Below are 18,109 nucleotides of genomic sequence, written 5' to 3' on the forward strand. Positions count from 1 at the left end.
TATAATTTATAATTTATAATTTATAATTTATAATTTATAATTTATAATTTATAATTTATAATTATAATTTATAATTTATAACTAAATAATAATTAATAACTAATAATAATAAATAATAAATAATAATTGATAATATTAAATACTTAATATATTATATTTTTAATTGGTATAAATTAATTTATAAACGGTAACAATAATACTCAATTAATAATTTATGTACTTTATATTAGTTATTACGTACTACTCCGTACATAACATTTATTAAAAATGAATAAAAGTCATAAAATGTCCTTAAATGTCATTTTACATAGTTATAGCCAACAGCCAACAGCCAACAACTGATTTTACCAAACATATTTTTAAACAATCAATAGTCAAACAGCCAACAAAAGCAGCCAACTCAAACAGCCAGTCAAACCAGCCAACTAAAACAGCCGACAGCCAACAGCCAACAGCCAATTGCCAAACAGGGCCTATAATATAAGATCTGTTGAAGTCAAATTAAACACCGCAAAATATCTCAAAAACAGTTATCTAACGAGCTGCTGAAAGAAAAACAGTAACAAAAGTACGATGTTCAGACTTGGGTACCAATTGGTACATTGCCCATTGTCGCCAGACCCAAGAGCAAGAGCTACATGACTACTGCCCACATCTATATATCCAGGACTACTCTTTATGGTAGAGACAGAATTACAAAATGCACAATTCCAACAAGACTCAGATGCCCCATAAAAAAAGTTGACAGCAGTAACTTATCCACATTGCAATTGCTAGAGAGATTTTCCATCGTCCAGATTCATCTTTTGATTTCTGCAGCACAAACAAAAATGTATAAAAGGCATAACTTGATAACCCACAAGGCCACAAGTATAGAAACATGCAGTAAATTCCATCTGCTTGTGTTTTTTCGTTTGGAGCAAGTAAATTGCCAGAGTTTTGCTTACAAGAAATGATATAAGAAAACAATTATAATTATGGGGGACATCTTAATTGAAATATTCTACGAGTAATTTCTTACATGGCATTGCGTTTTATTCTTTTTTAGTTCTTATACTATGGCGTGGCTTCCCTTAATCACAATAGGAGTTACATCACCCCAAAAAAGAAACAGAAAATAGAAGCAATAAAACAGAGTTCTCAAACACACAAATTTTCCAAAAGCCGAAGGGAACACGGAAGAGAGGAAGACCTCAACAACTTCGATCGCTGTAGGTTCCAAGCTAACACAACTACAGATATTACCCTGTATTAGGCAAACTTGAACCTATAATTCCTGCCTACTCATAGAAAAGCAAACAAACCTCTTTCCTTTCCAAAGCAACCTCCCTATGATCTCAATGGTCCAAGAAATTAACTAAATACACTGCACATGCATTCATTAAAGACACGGATGCAGGAGCATAAAATGAATGCATATCAGATGCACTCGCCCACTAAACCTATAGTAAAGAATAGGCTATAGAGAAGTAACAGTTAAACCAATGCAAACCAAGATCTAGAAGAGCTCAGCAACAGTAACCTAATTTTAAATCCCGTGAACTATCTATACACCAGCAAGGAATATCATTGAGTACCCTCACTACACGAGTCGGTTTGCAGGCTGTAAAGCAGAACTTACCAAATAGATATTTTGGTTACCAGTAGGAAGGTAATGAGGAACATACACAAAGTCCCCGATACGAAAAAATGAGCTTACATGATGGCCAAAGCAGAATGGAAGTACTTCATGGGTTTGTCATTGTCTCTTGGGATGTACAAGGAACAATTAAATTTTGACATCAGAGATGTAGAAAATCATAGCATGATCCAATGATCCAATCACGAGTAATTTACCAACATCTAACTTGTTATTGAGCTCCCAACATCCTTGTCAAATGCGCCAAGTCAGCCAATCAATAGGCAGAGAAAGGATGGAGTGTGATAAACATCAGGGCCCACAGTTACAGATGTAACAAACTTCACATAGATTGTCAAAGCGGGCCCACAGTCCTGTGACTCTGGTCCACCGAATGGGGCACTTTCATCTACAGTCCACTACTCTTAACTATGAATAATTCGTAAGATTACTGAACGATGCTATGGAAGGATTTCACTGAATTCAAAAGGTCAAGGCCCAATAGGAACATTACATAAAAAGAGCCTGAAAAAGAAAGGATATTTCAAGAGAAATTGTGGCCACTGAAAATAGGCAGAGAGACGTAAGAGTTAGGACTAAGGTTAATAAGTGCTAGAAACCTGTTATCAGCAACTAATAGCAGATTAGACATAAAATTTAAAATTTTAACACGTTCTGCGTAGTTTGGTTGGTCACTGCATTGACGCAACCACTATAGATAATGATAGAGTATAAAACTAATCTTTGGACTTCAACCATCAGCTTAAGCTTTTGGTTGAGTTGGTCCCCTGACAGATAATGATGTCAATCCACAACCCAACCAAAATAATTTCTGTATCTGAAGGTGATATATGCGTTTTATATAGAATTTTTGCCCCCGTCCCTTAGTACTTTTATGTATCAAACGTGCTCTTAGGAGCCGTTTCTAGTACTAATGTGTGTTATTGAGTGTGCCTTGAGTTTCAGGTTTGATTATGAGAAATTGGTCGTTTTAGACCCGTTTCATTGTTGATCAAGGCCACTATATGAGTCCGAGAAGTTCGGGACCTCCATCGTCGACTTTCGGGAGCCTGAGATGCTTATGGTTGAGCCCCGGGAGTTAGACTTGGTGACACGGGCGAGATACATTGAAGATTGCAAATCGCCCTGGAAGCTGAGGGCGAAATGCAACCATCGGGCGGAAGTATAAGCAAGCCAAGTTCATCAACGCGCGCCCGATCGGGCGCAGCTCGCCCGATCCGGATCGGGCGGTCAATCTGGAGGTCTTGTGGAGATTTCGCAACCCGCCCGATCGGGCGGATTTTGGCCCGATCGGGCCGACTATCGAGTGATTAGCCCGATCGGGCGAAGCGTCGCCCGATCGGGCGACGCCAACCTCCAGCAGTTTTTCGCGTTTTTAATTCCGTTTTTAAGCCTTATTTTGGCAAAAACTATATAAGCAAACTTGTTTTATTTTTGACGAACATCTTATTTTTCCAGCACAAAACCGTTAGTTTATTTTTCTAAGTTTTATTTTTCTCTCTACATCAATTCAAACACTTAGTTTATTTTCAATCAAAGAAAAATCGAAGCTTTCATTTGCCATTGTCCTTCAATTAGGTATTATTCCTTATTTCAATTCTTTGTTTAAGCTTTAATTATGTTTTCAATCATGCCAATTGCTTTGCTTATTGTTAATATGTGTGAGTAGTTGATTTTCTAGGGTTTTGGGAATCCATGAACGAATGTGAAAGGATGATTAATTGTTGTTGATTGTTGGTTTAGCTGTTAATTCCTATTGATTGCCCTTATTTACTTTACAATTAGATTTGCGCAGGTTTGATTGTATTAGTTTCGCAATATCAAATTAAGATTCGAGAGATGCAATTTGGTGTTTAGGCTTGTTTCAATAGGTAGAATTGGGATTAATACGTAGCGAGAGCCCGTTAATTCTAAGTCTATGATTAGTATCGATTCGAGAGAGCATGCTGGTCTAATTAACTGTTATATTGATTTGTTATCGATTGTTGTCGTCCTGGAATGTTGTTCATCGGTGAACCTATGCCCTAGACCTTTTAATATCTGATTTCTTCCTATTTTATTATCGTCCTAGTTATATTATACAAATCAATCCATATTCTTGTTACCAGTAGTCTAGATTAATAATTTAATAGCAGAAAGAACATTGTTTCCCTGTGGATACGATCCTGACTTCCCTTGCTACCTTGTTAGTGGAATTAGGTTTATTTTTGACTAGGTGATACGACTTTAGCCTGTCAAATTTTGGCGCCGTTGCCGGGGAAACGGTTTTATTTTCTGTTGTTGATTGATTATCCTAGACTATTGTTTGTTACTACTCAAGGAACTCACGTTCCTTGAGACCGGATCTCACATTGTTTTGTAGTCTTTGTCTATGCCCAGGACCGTAGGTACTAGTAATCTGACTCCATTCGATCCTGAGCCCGAAAGAACCTTTCGTAGACGAAGAACTTTCATTGCACAGTGTGGGAATTACTCTGATTCTGATCATAATATTGGCGATCTTTTTCCTTCAGATACAGATTCAGTTTCAGAGATAGAGATGGGTGACGAAAATCTGATACCGCCACCTACCCCAAGGCTTACGGACTATTCTAAGCCAAGTCTGTCCGTACTACCAAAGGCGATCATGCCTTCTATTGCAGCTGAGACCTTCAAGATTGAGCCCGCATTGATTAACATGATCGAGAGACGCCAGTACGGTGGGGAACCAGGTGAAGATCCGAATCTTCACATTCAGTCCTTTATCCAATATTGCTCCACCATCAAGCAAAAGGGATTGACTCCGGAGCAGACTATGGAGATACTTTTCCCATTCTCTTTGAGTGGGAAAGCTAAACTGTGGATTAATGGGTTGAATCGGGCGGCTTTGAAAATCAATAATTGGGAATCCTTGGCTCTTGCTTTTTATGTTAAATATTTTCCACCTGAGAAAACGGCTCGTCTGAGGGGTCAGATATTAGGTATCTCACAACAAGCGGATGAGAGTTTGTTCGAGGTTTGGGAGAGATTCAAGGATTTGCAAAGAGAATGCCCGCACCATGGTTTGGAAGATTGGTTCTTGATTCAGCAGTTTTATAATGGTCTGGGCAATGAGTCTAGATGTTTGTTGGATTCAGCTGCCAGTGGGAGGTTCATGCAACTTGAGGTGCCTAGAGCTATGGAGGTGATTGAGGAGATAGCCATTCACAATGCCCAGTATGGAAATCCTAGAGGTCTATCTAAGAGGGGTGGTAAGCATGATTTAAATTCTATTGAACAATTAACTGCCCAATTGACTGCTTTACATTATAAATTCGATAATATGCAAGCGGCCAATGCTCAATCTGCCCAACCTGTTAGTGTAGCTGCTATGAGTGCCCAACCTACTACTATTTGTGAAAGTTGTGGAATGACTGGTCATTATGCACAGGAATGTAGAAGCTCTATTGAACAATGTAATGCTTTTCAATCCTACAAACAAAACAACCCATTCTCCAACTCTTACAATGAGGGCTACAAAAATAACCCTCTGCTTTCCTACAGAAGCAACAACATCCAAAACCCTCACCAAGTTCAACATCCACCACCACAACCATATCAACCCCCACACCAACAATCTTACCAACCCCGAAACAACTACAACCAACAGTCTAGTGGGCCACCTGGGTTCTCTAGACAACACACATCACCCCCACAACCACAACCTCAAGCCACACAGCCTGACGCTATGCTAGTAGAGATGAGAAACATGATGCTACAAATGCAAAAATCTCTAAGTGAAAAGGATGCAAAAATCGATGCTCTTACTGCTCATAACAAGATCATTGATACACAGCTGGCACAGATGGCTACTACTATTGCAGGGAGGCCACCAGGCCAACTTCCTTCACAGCCCGAAAATAGGGAGTCTGCTAATGCAATTACATTGAGGAGTGGTAGGGATTATGATGGTCCTTCTATGCCGGTTGAGGTTGATTCCGGGGTGTCTGCTAGTGATCTGGTCAGTGAGGAAATCCCGAAGATAGTTATGGGTGAAAAGGAACCAGCTGAAAAGATAGTCAATGAAAATGAGGCTACAACTGCGGTTAAGAAGGGAGCGGATATACAAGTACCACCTATTGCACTCCCCTTCCCAAACCGGCAACTCAAGAATAAGCTAGACAAGCAGTTTGGCAAATTCTTGGAAGTGGTCAAAAATTTGCAGGTAACGGTTCCTTTTACTGAGTTAATTTTACAAGTTCCTGCTTATGCTAAATTCATGAAGGATATTTTGACCAGAAAACGTGCCTTTTGTGAGGTAGAGACTGTAGCTTTCACTGAGGAATGTAGTGCTTATTTGCAAAACAAGTCTCCACCTAAACTTAAGGACCCCGGGAGTTTTTCCATCCCATGTAACATTGGCACCGTATTTATTGATAAAGCTTTATGTGATCTAGGTGCTAGTGTGTCTGTCATGCCTTTGTCTGTCTGTACTAAACTGAATATGGGTGAGCTTAAGGTTACCAATATTACTCTACAAATGGCCGACCGTTCTGTCAAATACCCCTTAGGTGTTTTAGAGGACGTCCCTGTTAGAGTAGGTAAATTCTATATACCTGTGGACTTTGTAGTATTAGACATGCAGGAGGATTCTCAAATTCCCATAATCTTGGGTAGGCCCTTCCTTCATACGGCGGGGGCGGTAATTGATGTTAAAAGTGGGAAATTGACATTGTCTGTTGGGGATGATAAGGTGACTTTTAATCTGAATAATGCCTTAAAAAGTCCCATGCTAGAGGAGGAACAATGCTATCGCATAGATGTAGTCGATTTTATTACTCGTGATAACGTCTCCCAAGTTCTCGAAAGAGACCCTTTGGAGGCAGTGCTTTGTTGTGAGTCTTCTGCAGGTGATAGCAGTTCTTGGAGTGCTGATGTGGATGCTCTGGAATTGGCTCTTAATGGTGGAGAATCTGAGCCGGAGGGCATCAAATTGAAGAGGTTAGTTCGGCCGGTTTGTTCTGTTAAAGAGGTAAAGAAACCCGAACTTAAACCTCTTCCTGCTAACCTTAAGTATGCGTTTTTAGATAATGAACAACTATGCCCTGTGATCGTCAGTACTGCACTTGATGCAGGCCAGCTATCCCAACTTCTTATTGTGTTGAAAAGGCACAAAAAGGCCATCGGGTACAGTATTGATGATTTAAAGGGTATTAGCCCTGACTTTTGTATGCATAGGATACATCTAGATGAAAATCATAAACCATGCATTCAGCCCCAGCGTCGTTTGAACCCTGTCATGCAAGATGTTGTAAAAGCTGAAGTTATGAAATTGCTTGATGCGGGTATAGTGTATGCTGTGTCTGATTCTAAGTGGGTGAGTCCCGTTCAGGTAGTGCCTAAGAAAGGGGGGACAACTGTGGTGAGAAATGAAAAAAATGAGTTGATACCAACTAGGGTAGTCACAGGTTGGCGCATGTGCATTGATTATAGGCGTCTTAATGTTGCTACTAAAAAGGACCATTTTCCCCTTCCCTTCATTGATCAAATGTTAGAAAGGTTAGCCTGTCACAAGTTTTTCTGTTATCTGGATGGTTATTCTGGTTTCTTTCAAATTCCCATACATCCAGACGACCAGGAAAAGACCACCTTCACCTGCCCCTATGGTACCTTTGCATATCGTAGGATGCCTTTTGGTCTGTGTAATGCGCCTGCTACTTTCCAACGTTGCATGATGAGTATTTTTTCTGATTTTATTGAGTCTATCATGGAAGTGTTTATGGATGATTTTAGCGTCTATGGTACTTCTTTTGATTCTTGCTTGCTAAATCTGACTAAAGTTTTGAAAAGATGCGAAGAGTGCAATTTAGTCTTGAACTGGGAAAAGTGTCATTTCATGGTTACTGAAGGGGTGGTTTTGGGACATTTGATATCTGATAAGGGCATTCAGGTGGATCGAGCTAAGGTCCAAGTGATTGAACAATTACCCCCTCCAGTTAATGTGAAGGGTGTTAGAAGTTTTCTTGGTCATGCGGGGTTTTATCGCCGCTTTATCAAGGATTTCTCTAAAATTGTTAAACCACTTACCCAGCTCCTTCTCAAGGACGCCCCGTTTGTGTTTACTGATGCTTGTCTTGAAGCCTTTGACAGGATTAAACAGGCACTGATTTCGGCTCCCATCATCCGTTCTCCCGAATGGGATATTCCGTTTGAGATAATGTGTGATGCAAGTGATTATGCAGTTGGGGCAGTGCTGGGTCAGAGAAAGGAGAAGGTTTTACATGCCATCTATTATGCAAGTAAGACCTTGGATGAAGCTCAAGTTAATTATGCAACTACTGAGAAAGAGCTTCTAGCTATAGTCTATGCCTTGGATAAATTCCGCACCTATCTGATTGGATCCAAGGTGATAGTCTATACTGACCATGCGGCCCTTAAATATCTGCTCTCTAAGAAGGAAGCCAAGCCTAGGCTTATTCGATGGATATTACTGCTACAGGAGTTCGATCTAGAGATCCGCGACAAGAAAGGAGCTGAGAATGTGGTTGCAGATCACTTGTCGAGATTGAGGTATGACGATGGTAAGGGATCTACACCGATTGATGATTCATTTCCGGATGATCATTTACTTGCACTTGCCAGTCAGTCACCATGGTTCGCAGATTTTGCTAACTACATTGTAGGTAGAATCCTTCCGGCCGATCTTTCTTATCAACAGAAGAAGAAATTCCTACATGATGTCCGGTTTTACTTTTGGGACGATCCTTACTTGTTTCGTGAGACTGCTGAAGGGTTATACAAGCGTTGTATTCCAGAATGGGAAGTTCAAGGTGTTATCAGTAGGTGTCATTCTTCACCTTATGGTGGCCACCATGGACCGTCGAAAACAAACGCTAAGCTGTCGCAATGTGGCTTTTACTGGCCTACTATGTTCAAAGATGCACAGGCTTTTATTATGGCTTGTGATGCGTGCCAGAGGGCCGGCACTATTTCGAGGAGGTATGAGATGCCACAGAACGGGATCCTTGAGGTTGAGATTTTCGATGTGTGGGGAATTGATTATATGGGACCATTCCCATCGTCCAAGGGTAACTTGTATATCCTTGTTGCTGTAGATTATGTGTCAAAGTGGGTGGAAGCCGTTGCCTCACCTACTAACGATGCTAAGACAGTCATCTCCCTGTTCAAGAAGATCATTTTTCCTAGATTTGGGGTTCCGCGCGCTTTGATCAGTGATGGAGGGTCACACTTTCATGAGAAGCATCTGGATGCGCTCCTGCGCAAGTATGGAGTTTATCACCGCACTGGACTAGCCTACCACCCTCAGACGAGTGGTCAAGTTGAGGTCTCCAACCGAGAGATCAAATCTATCCTTGAGAAAGTGGTGGCAAAGTCTAGGAAGGATTGGAGCGATAAGCTAGATGATACTCTATGGGCATACAGAACCGCCTTTAAGACACCTATTGGTACCTCCCCGTATCGGTTGGTGTATGGCAAGGCGTGTCACCTACCAGTAGAAATGGAGTACAAGGCTTATTGGGCAATCAAACAGCTCAACATGGATGCAAAGCTAGCCGGTGAGAAGCGGTTACTTCAATTATGTGAGCTCGATGAATTCCGACTACAAGCCTACGATAGTGCCCGGATTTACAAGGAAAAGACCAAGAAGTGGCACGACAATCACATTTTGCATAGAGAATTCGCGGTGGGCGACAAGGTTCTACTTTTTAACTCTAGGCTTAAGTTATTTCCTGGAAAACTTAAATCTAGGTGGTCTGGGCCGTTCACTGTGATTATGGTAAGCAAGTTTGGGTCTGTTGAAGTAGAGAATGGGAATGGTGAACGATTCAAGGTCAACGGGCAACGTCTGAAGTTGTACCACGATGGGGCTACTGTAGGAGTGGTTGAGGTCCATCACCTCCACCCCTCCGCCTCATAAGCTGCATATTCAAGGTAACAAGGTCGAGCGGGACCTAGAAATAAACCAGCGCTTTGCGGGAGGCAACCCGTATTTTATCGCTTTAAGTAGTATAAGTTTGATTTTTGTCATTTTCCATTCTATTTTTGTGAGTTTAGTTAGTATTTCCATACCTAAGTGTGTTTAAGTATTGGTGAGGCGAGAAGAGGGCATTACGCTGTTTGGGTGTTTAATAATGTGCAGGCCTAAAGCTCCAAGTTCGAGAAAGTGAAATTACGCACAAGGCCAAGCACGCTGCAAATCGCCCGATCCGTATCGGGCGAGGTGCGCCCGATCGGGCGCGCACGGATGAATTTCTTGCAGTTTATTTCCGCCCGATCGGGCGCAGCATGTCCGATCGGGCGATCCAGCGAGTGGAATGCCCGATCGGGCGAAATAATTTTGCCCGATCGGGCGCTTTGGCGAGTGGAACGCCCGAGTCGGGCGATTGTTTGCCCGATCGAGCGCAAAAGACGAGTGGAATGCCCGATCGGGCGAAATAATTTTGCCCGATCGGGCGGTTGATGAAATTTTCGAGGAAAAGTCAAGGATGATTCTGGGCAGGGGAAAGTCAAGAAAATAAGCTTTCGCAAATCGCCCGATTCAGATCGGGCGTGGTGCGCCCGATCGGGCGGAACGCGATTTCAGCGATAAACTCACGTTTTCCCCAATCTTTCTTCACTTCCTCTTCATCTTCAACCTAACTTTCTCTCACTCCTCCATTAAACCCCAACTTCCAAAAACTTCAAACCACCATATCTCCCTCAAATCTCCACCAAATTCAACAATTCTTTCATCAAAATCATCCTCTCATCATCCTCTACAACCTACACCTAATCGATTTAAGTTTTCACTCATCCCCACAAAATCCCCAAATTCACCCAAAAAAACTCAAAAAGCTCAAAAATTCAGATTTTTCATCAATGGCAAATAGACCACAAAGAAAATGCACGAGGGTACCAAGAAATCAACATGAGGCTTCCACAAGCCGAGCTCGGGAACCGACACCACCACCTCCACCACCGCAATTCGAGCCCGACACGGATTTTCCGGATGTCATCTTTATTACGGAGGAGCAACGAGCACGATTCATGCACCTCAAATTGAGGGAGGTAATCCCTACTCGCTTTATATGTCAAAAATCATTGCATGAAATGGGAATTGAGCGTGATGTAAAACGTGTTTTTGTTGGTGTTGGTATGAGTAGCATGTATGGTATGCTCCGTCTCACATTTAGGCGGTTGACTCTAGAATTTTTGAGTAGTTTTAATATTCGTAGGGATGGTTATCGAACCGTGTCATCGGTTCAATTTCGTGTCATGAACCGAACCTACACCATGAGCTTATCTGATTTTGGTAGAATTTTTGGATTGTCTACCACATATAGTAGGAAACCCAAGGAGACTCACAATAACTGTACCATGTGGGGAAAGCTTACGGGCAATGATAATCCCGGGAGTATGCAACATTTGCATGCTTCCAAGATTCAACACCCGGTACCCATTGTCTTTTACAGGTTCCTAGGATTTACTATCTTTGGTAGGGATGAGACCCAGAACATTAGAAGTACGGAGCTAGAGATCCTAGGTGGCTACGTTTCCGAAGGAGAGGAGAGCTACAAAATGAACCTTGCACATCACATGGCCTCTCAATTTTACTCCATAGCCACCTCCACACATACTACCAAGATTACCATTGGTGGGTTGATCACCCACATAGCCATGGCCACGGCCAATTTTACTGAGGCTAACCAGATCCCAGTTCTGGGTAGCAACTTGCTTGATTTGGCTTATTTTGCTGGACTCCGTAGGCTGCAGGGGGAGCACGGGTTATTTAGGCCGGGAGCCATGTACTGGATTTTCGAGGGAAACAGGCTTTTCACCTTGCCTGACCCTCAGGGCCGCACTAGTTTCAGACCCGGTCAGGCTCATTATCTATTTGTTGGATTTGAGCGAGAACCTCAGCCTGACCCCCAGCCTCAGCCTGACCCTCAGCCAGAGCCCCATCAGTACCAGCCAGAGCCTCGCACCTACTTCAGGAGGGGGCGTCGAGACACGGGGAGGCCCCAGAGTGGCCCGGTAGTTCATGAGGATCAGGGGTCCATTGATGAGAGGTTGAGCAGACTTGAGCTCGGGTTCCGGGAGTTCGCAGCTGATCACCAGAGGACCATGTTCCCATTTTATGATCAGTATGCCAGGCAGGGCTATATTGCCCCAGATTACGAGCACCCTACCTGGTTTACCTATCCCGCGGAGGGATATGGAGCTCCGGGTTCTATGGGCACCTTCACACCCACCCAGTACGGAGGGTGGGGAGCGGGTCCTAGTGGACATGCTGGCCGAGATGATGGTGATGATGCTGGTAATGATGGCCAAGGCCATCAGTGATGCCGAGATGATGTTGATGATGAGGTTCGATACCCTTGAGCCAATGAGGACATTGTCTGATTTGGTTTGGGGGGGGTTTCACACTACTTGTACATTGTAGGTATGTCTTTCTTTTAGTATTGCATTTCTTTATTTTGGTGTGTTTATTTTGGTGTGTTTAATGCATTCTAGATTAGTTTATTGCTTTGAAAAAAAAAAAAAAAAAAAAAAAAAAAAAAAAAAAAAAAAAAAAAAAAAAAAAAAATATACAAAAATACGTTCCGATGAATACAAAACCATGCTTCCCTGTGCCCCTTGATTGTAAACTGTTTTGATTCTTGGTTTTTGATGACGAGCATTGTTGATTTGTTAACCATGATTTGAGATCCGATTACTTTGATGCCTTGACTTGAGTCAACTCTGACCAACTACTTGTGGACTTGGTGCTTGACTAGTTGACTTGGTTAGGATGTGTGATAGCTTCCTGGTGTGCCATTGATTTTGAGTATTGGTTTGCAACTATTAGTAATGTTTTATGACTCATATACATGCACGTTGTGGAGGACGAAGGCATTTTTCTATTTAGGTAGCCTTCAGATGAAATTAGATACGTTTGTTCCCTCTTGTTCTACCCATGTTGTGCCTGTGCCATTTATTCGGTGACTAACCACATTACAAGCCCATAAATTCCCCATTGGTTACTAGTCCCAAGCCTAGCTTGGGGGAGCTAATAGTAGTGAGGTGAGGGAGTTGCAGTGTGGTACATTTTGAGCATATCGAGTATTGAAAAGGGAAATTCTTCTTATCATGATTGTTGTTGAAAAAAAAATGAATGAGATGAGGAGAATAAAAGAAAAAAAAAAAAAAAAAAAAAAAAGAAAAAAAAAAAAGAAAAAAAAAAAGAAGAAGAAAAAGAAGGAAAGGTCGTTATTCTCAAGAAATTTCAAAGCATTGTTTCACTCAAGTATTGTAATTTCTTATCCTTATGAGTGATTGATTTTAATTGTGAAAGAAAGGCTAGAAAATATAGTGTGGTTTGTTTGTTGTTTCATCATGTGTTGAGTGGGAAGTTGTGGTTGTGGTCATCATTTGTGGTTGACCATGGTTTTGCTAGGATTTATGCTCCCCAAAGCCAAGGCTTTAAGCTCACATTTTTCCCAAATTTACCGCACCCTTACCTAAGCCTAACATTACAAGCTTGAAAGACCTTCCGACCTTTGTGCATAGAGTTGTATTAATGTGAAAGTAGTTGTTTATCAATGCAAGTTATGACATGACACATTTCGAGTCGACTATTAGGTTGAGTGTATGTTTTTCTAGACACACGAGTGTTGTGAGTTTGGGAGGGCATTGTTCACTCATATGTTGGGAGGAGAGCGAACGGGTACATCTTTTATCCGCCACATAAATGAGTGACGAGTATGTGAGCACTAGTCTTGAATTCCAATGTGCATTTTTGGTTCGCTTTGCGTGACGATTGTTAAGGCGGATTAGCGGTTGGATGGATTTGATTGGTTGACATTGATGCATGCTTGTTGGATTTTGCCTTGAATCGTATCCATTGTTTTAAGATGTGTTTGGGGTGAAGTTGATTTATGTATTCATCGATGATTTCTTTGCTTAGGGGCAAGCAAAGATCTAGCTTGGGGGAGTTTGATATATGCGTTTTATATAGAATTTTTGCCCCCGTCCCTTAGTACTTTTATGTATCAAACGTGCTCTTAGGAGCCGTTTCTAGTACTAATGTGTGTTATTGAGTGTGCCTTGAGTTTCAGGTTTGATTATGAGAAATTGGTCGTTTTAGACCCGTTTCATTGTTGATCAAGGCCACTATATGAGTCCGAGAAGTTCGGGACCTCCATCGTCGACTTTCGGGAGCCTGAGATGCTTATGGTTGAGCCCCGGGAGTTAGACTTGGTGACACGGGCGAGATACATTGAAGATTGCAAATCGCCCTGGAAGCTGAGGGCGAAATGCAACCATCGGGCGGAAGTATAAGCAAGCCAAGTTCATCAACGCGCGCCCGATCGGGCGCAGCTCGCCCGATCCGGATCGGGCGGTCAATCTGGAGGTCTTGTGGAGATTTCGCAACCCGCCCGATCGGGCGGATTTTGGCCCGATCGGGCCGACTATCGAGTGATTAGCCCGATCGGGCGAAGCGTCGCCCGATCGGGCGACGCCAACCTCCAGCAGTTTTTCGCGTTTTTAATTCCGTTTTTAAGCCTTATTTTGGCAAAAACTATATAAGCAAACTTGTTTTATTTTTGACGAACATCTTATTTTTCCAGCACAAAACCGTTAGTTTATTTTTCTAAGTTTTATTTTTCTCTCTACATCAATTCAAACACTTAGTTTATTTTCAATCAAAGAAAAATCGAAGCTTTCATTTGCCATTGTCCTTCAATTAGGTATTATTCCTTATTTCAATTCTTTGTTTAAGCTTTAATTATGTTTTCAATCATGCCAATTGCTTTGCTTATTGTTAATATGTGTGAGTAGTTGATTTTCTAGGGTTTTGGGAATCCATGAACGAATGTGAAAGGATGATTAATTGTTGTTGATTGTTGGTTTAGCTGTTAATTCCTATTGATTGCCCTTATTTACTTTACAATTAGATTTGCGCAGGTTTGATTGTATTAGTTTCGCAATATCAAATTAAGATTCGAGAGATGCAATTTGGTGTTTAGGCTTGTTTCAATAGGTAGAATTGGGATTAATACGTAGCGAGAGCCCGTTAATTCTAAGTCTATGATTAGTATCGATTCGAGAGAGCATGCTGGTCTAATTAACTGTTATATTGATTTGTTATCGATTGTTGTCGTCCTGGAATGTTGTTCATCGGTGAACCTATGCCCTAGACCTTTTAATATCTGATTTCTTCCTATTTTATTATCGTCCTAGTTATATTATACAAATCAATCCATATTCTTGTTACCAGTAGTCTAGATTAATAATTTAATAGCAGAAAGAACATTGTTTCCCTGTGGATACGATCCTGACTTCCCTTGCTACCTTGTTAGTGGAATTAGGTTTATTTTTGACTAGGTGATACGACTTTAGCCTGTCAGAAGGCAAGAATACCTTCAATAGCTGATTTAACTTGGAACATTTTGAAAAAAAGTAAATTAAATTCCAATATATTTTCTTCTGAAATTACTTTAATGCTCCCTCTGTCCCTTTTTCATTACCCCGTAGAGAAAACTTCGCTTTATTAACACTTGGGTCTAACTTGTGCACATGGGTTGGTAAGTGCGCCCATGAGAGAGAAAGAGAGAGAGAGAGAGAGAGGGGGGGAGGACTTAAAGAGAGAGATAGAGTAAGGGGGGGAACTTATCATTTAAGATATGGGGCAAAATCAAGAGGACACCCCAAAGAGGAATACGGGGAAATAAAAAAGGGACAAGGACTATCAATAAGTTTACAGAGTTCAATATTTTGGCCATTCTAGGGCCATTGATTTCTCATTTAAAAGAGAGGGGGAAACGTAAATATGGTGTTTCTTCTCCTTGTCCTTTAACTTCCCCAATTTTTTTCCATCACAATAACACAAATATTATTGACATCCTTCAACTATGGAAAGTAATATCAGACAACTGTGCTTATCTAATAAGATATCAATTATTACGCTAACAATTCAACTATGTCATTCTCTTTGCCAAGACTTGGATAACCAAAGGTGGTTACAAAGCTTACAATGTAAAGCTAGCTTATTGAACAAACCATAACCCTGTACAAAACTGTGATTGTGGTTGCAGGGCCTAATGATGGACAAAAGGTTGACAAAGAGGCAATATAAGTGCACATAGCATCTTTCGGGTTCTAATAAATAGTCAAATAGACAAAGGTCTCAAAACTAACGTACAACATGAGCAAATAAAACTCCAGTGTTTTCATTTCTATAAAAAAACATCTATGTAACAATACTAACAAAACAAACAGAAATAAACAAGTTAGGTAAACTGTCCTACTAATTCTCTAAAATCATCCATGGTGAAAGAAACAAGCCATAATATAAACTTGTACCTCTAATGTTGGAATGTAGAACTATAATGAGGATCAAGATCCTACATTTGATCAGCGCCGTGGCTCATGATTAATTATAGGAAGGAATCATGGTGTTGTAAGAGCCTACATAAAACAATAGAAAAATGATAATGAATTAAAATTCATTCATAGAATTAGATCTGATTGTTAGATTAACGACCGTAAAATCACATTGAGATCCTAACAACATACATTAGAAATAGAAATCCTACAAACACGATCCTACACAACTTCAGGATTGACTGCATTTGTTTGGATCTAATGACGCAAGATCCTAAAATACAAATCAATATCTGGACGACCACATATGGAAGTATTAAGGCCAGATTTGGTGACAAACAATTATGATTTCGTTCTGACTAAAACAAACATAAATGAGATTGCCAATAACTAATGAATGCTAGAAGATACACTTGTGCATACCTATCAGTTCTCCTCATTAACCTTCCCCTTTTGCTGTTCTTATTCCGTCGTTTCGTGCCCACAAGAACATCTTCGGCATCCTTGAACATAAGAAGGTTCTCCGGACATACATATGCATATAAAACTTTGTGGAAACGAGAGAGTTGAACTTTCGTAATCTCCAAAGTTTCCAAGTCCAAAGAAGCAACATCATATAAGTTAAGGAGCACAAACAATTGCTTCTTGCTCGTGGAGAAAGAAAGAGGCCTAAACTCCTGATACATCTGTTGTTTCTGAAACCTAAACAGCTTAGTCCAAGATGCAGGCCTACTATACTCTTTCATAATCCATACATCACATTCCTCGAGATAGTTTATCATAAGACACAAGCTATCATCAAGAGCTCCTATGTGAGCATGCAAATACATCTCTGTACGGAAACTAGGCATTGGTATGGTGCTAAAACTTTCATTATAGAGATCGAAGCTAACTATAGGGAGGGGAACTCTGTTATCATTTGCTTCATCTCTAACGGACCAATGCAGAATTCCATTAAAGTGGACACAATAACCAAAATGGCGATCAAAGTGATGTGGAACCTCCTGAACCCCCTGTCTCCATGAATTCGCTCTCAAGCTATAAACCATTACTTGGCTTTTGAAAGTACCCATTTCATCATCAGATTTAAGCTGAAACATCCTCGCACACTTGTAGTCCTCGGACACATGATCATAACCAAATCCGAGGTACCGACTTCTCTTGCGACGAAAGATGGTTTTTAGTGGCAAAAGTGGGAGTGTTTTGTGTTTTTTCGTAGTGGGGTTGTACAAGAAAACTGTGAAGGGATAAGAGTACTTGAAGAAGCAAAGCAAGCCGCGGCACGATCCTGCCACATAAACATCACTACCCATATTCTTGGAAGGGTAATCAAGTTCAATGGTATTATCAAACGAGTCAAAATCACTCATATAAAGGACAGGGCTCTTGTAAACTAAATGCAGATTATTGGATTGTTGAAAATGGAGCTTGATGAAATCAGAGCCCTCAATTATATGATACCATAATTTGCACACACTCTTGAAGCGTAGCAAAGATTTTGCCGGCAATCTAAGCAGAATATCAGTAATCACATCTACAGGAATGGATGACATGTTAACCTAGGTTGCAAATTGAATTGGGAATTTTTCGTTCTTTTTTTTATTGCTAATTTTGAAGATACATAGAAACAAATCAGGTCTAAATTAGAGAAAATTGGAGCAAGAAAATGACATTAAAGGTTCAAAATTGCCCATAAATCATACGACTATTCTGCCCATTGCGTAAAATTGACGAACAACCAGCCAAGAAAAAGATTGAAATTAAAGGGGACAAGATTACCCGAATGTAATGGATTACGAAGATTAGATTGTGGGTAGCTAAGTCGTTCCCACCATTGATCAATTGAAGCAAAACTGCGGAAGATACATCTTTGTTTTGAGCACAGAAGAGTCGAGAAGGTGAGCACCTTTATTTTGCCGATTTTTTTAGTCCTGCGGAGGAGTATCGGTTAAAGCCACGTTCTTTTTGGCTTAATTTCAGCTTCAGAACTTATTTTGCAATTTAATTCAGTTCAGTTCGGCTCAGGTCAGGTCAGGTCAGGTCAGTTTAGTTTTTTTTTTTTTAGATAATCAAATTAATTCATTGATTAAAAGGTCATACGACATCTATATAAAGATTTGAATCTTACAAATACAATAATAATCG

At 40.8% G+C, this 18,109-nt stretch overlaps 1 protein-coding gene and 1 non-coding gene across 3 annotated transcripts; both read right to left on the bottom strand.

Annotated features, from left to right (window-relative positions):
- Positions 1-268: 268 nt before the first annotated feature.
- LOC110782896 (F-box protein CPR1) lies at positions 269-17,909 on the bottom strand. 2 transcript variants are annotated; one of them, XM_056826739.1, is made up of 4 exons: positions 17,744-17,903; positions 16,388-17,280; positions 15,944-16,048; positions 269-813 (listed from the first exon to the last, which is right to left on the bottom strand). In XM_056826739.1, the coding sequence occupies exons 2-3, from the start codon at positions 17,275-17,277 to the stop codon at positions 16,018-16,020; spliced, it is 921 nt and encodes a 306-aa protein (XP_056682717.1). In that variant the 5' UTR covers positions 17,278-17,280; positions 17,744-17,903; the 3' UTR covers positions 269-813; positions 15,944-16,017. The 2 variants fall into 2 exon arrangements, with proteins under 2 accessions (XP_056682717.1, XP_021842839.2); XM_021987147.2 differs by having other exon boundaries at positions 16,388-17,909.
- Positions 4,578-4,684, bottom strand: LOC130466466 (small nucleolar RNA R71). The gene has a single exon (XR_008926691.1). It is a non-coding gene; the product is annotated as a small nucleolar RNA R71 (small nucleolar RNA).
- Positions 17,910-18,109: the final 200 nt, after the last annotated feature.

Source organism: Spinacia oleracea, chromosome 1, assembly GCF_020520425.1.
Source record: "Spinacia oleracea cultivar Varoflay chromosome 1, BTI_SOV_V1, whole genome shotgun sequence".
NCBI classification, from domain to species: domain Eukaryota; kingdom Viridiplantae; phylum Streptophyta; class Magnoliopsida; order Caryophyllales; family Amaranthaceae; genus Spinacia; species Spinacia oleracea.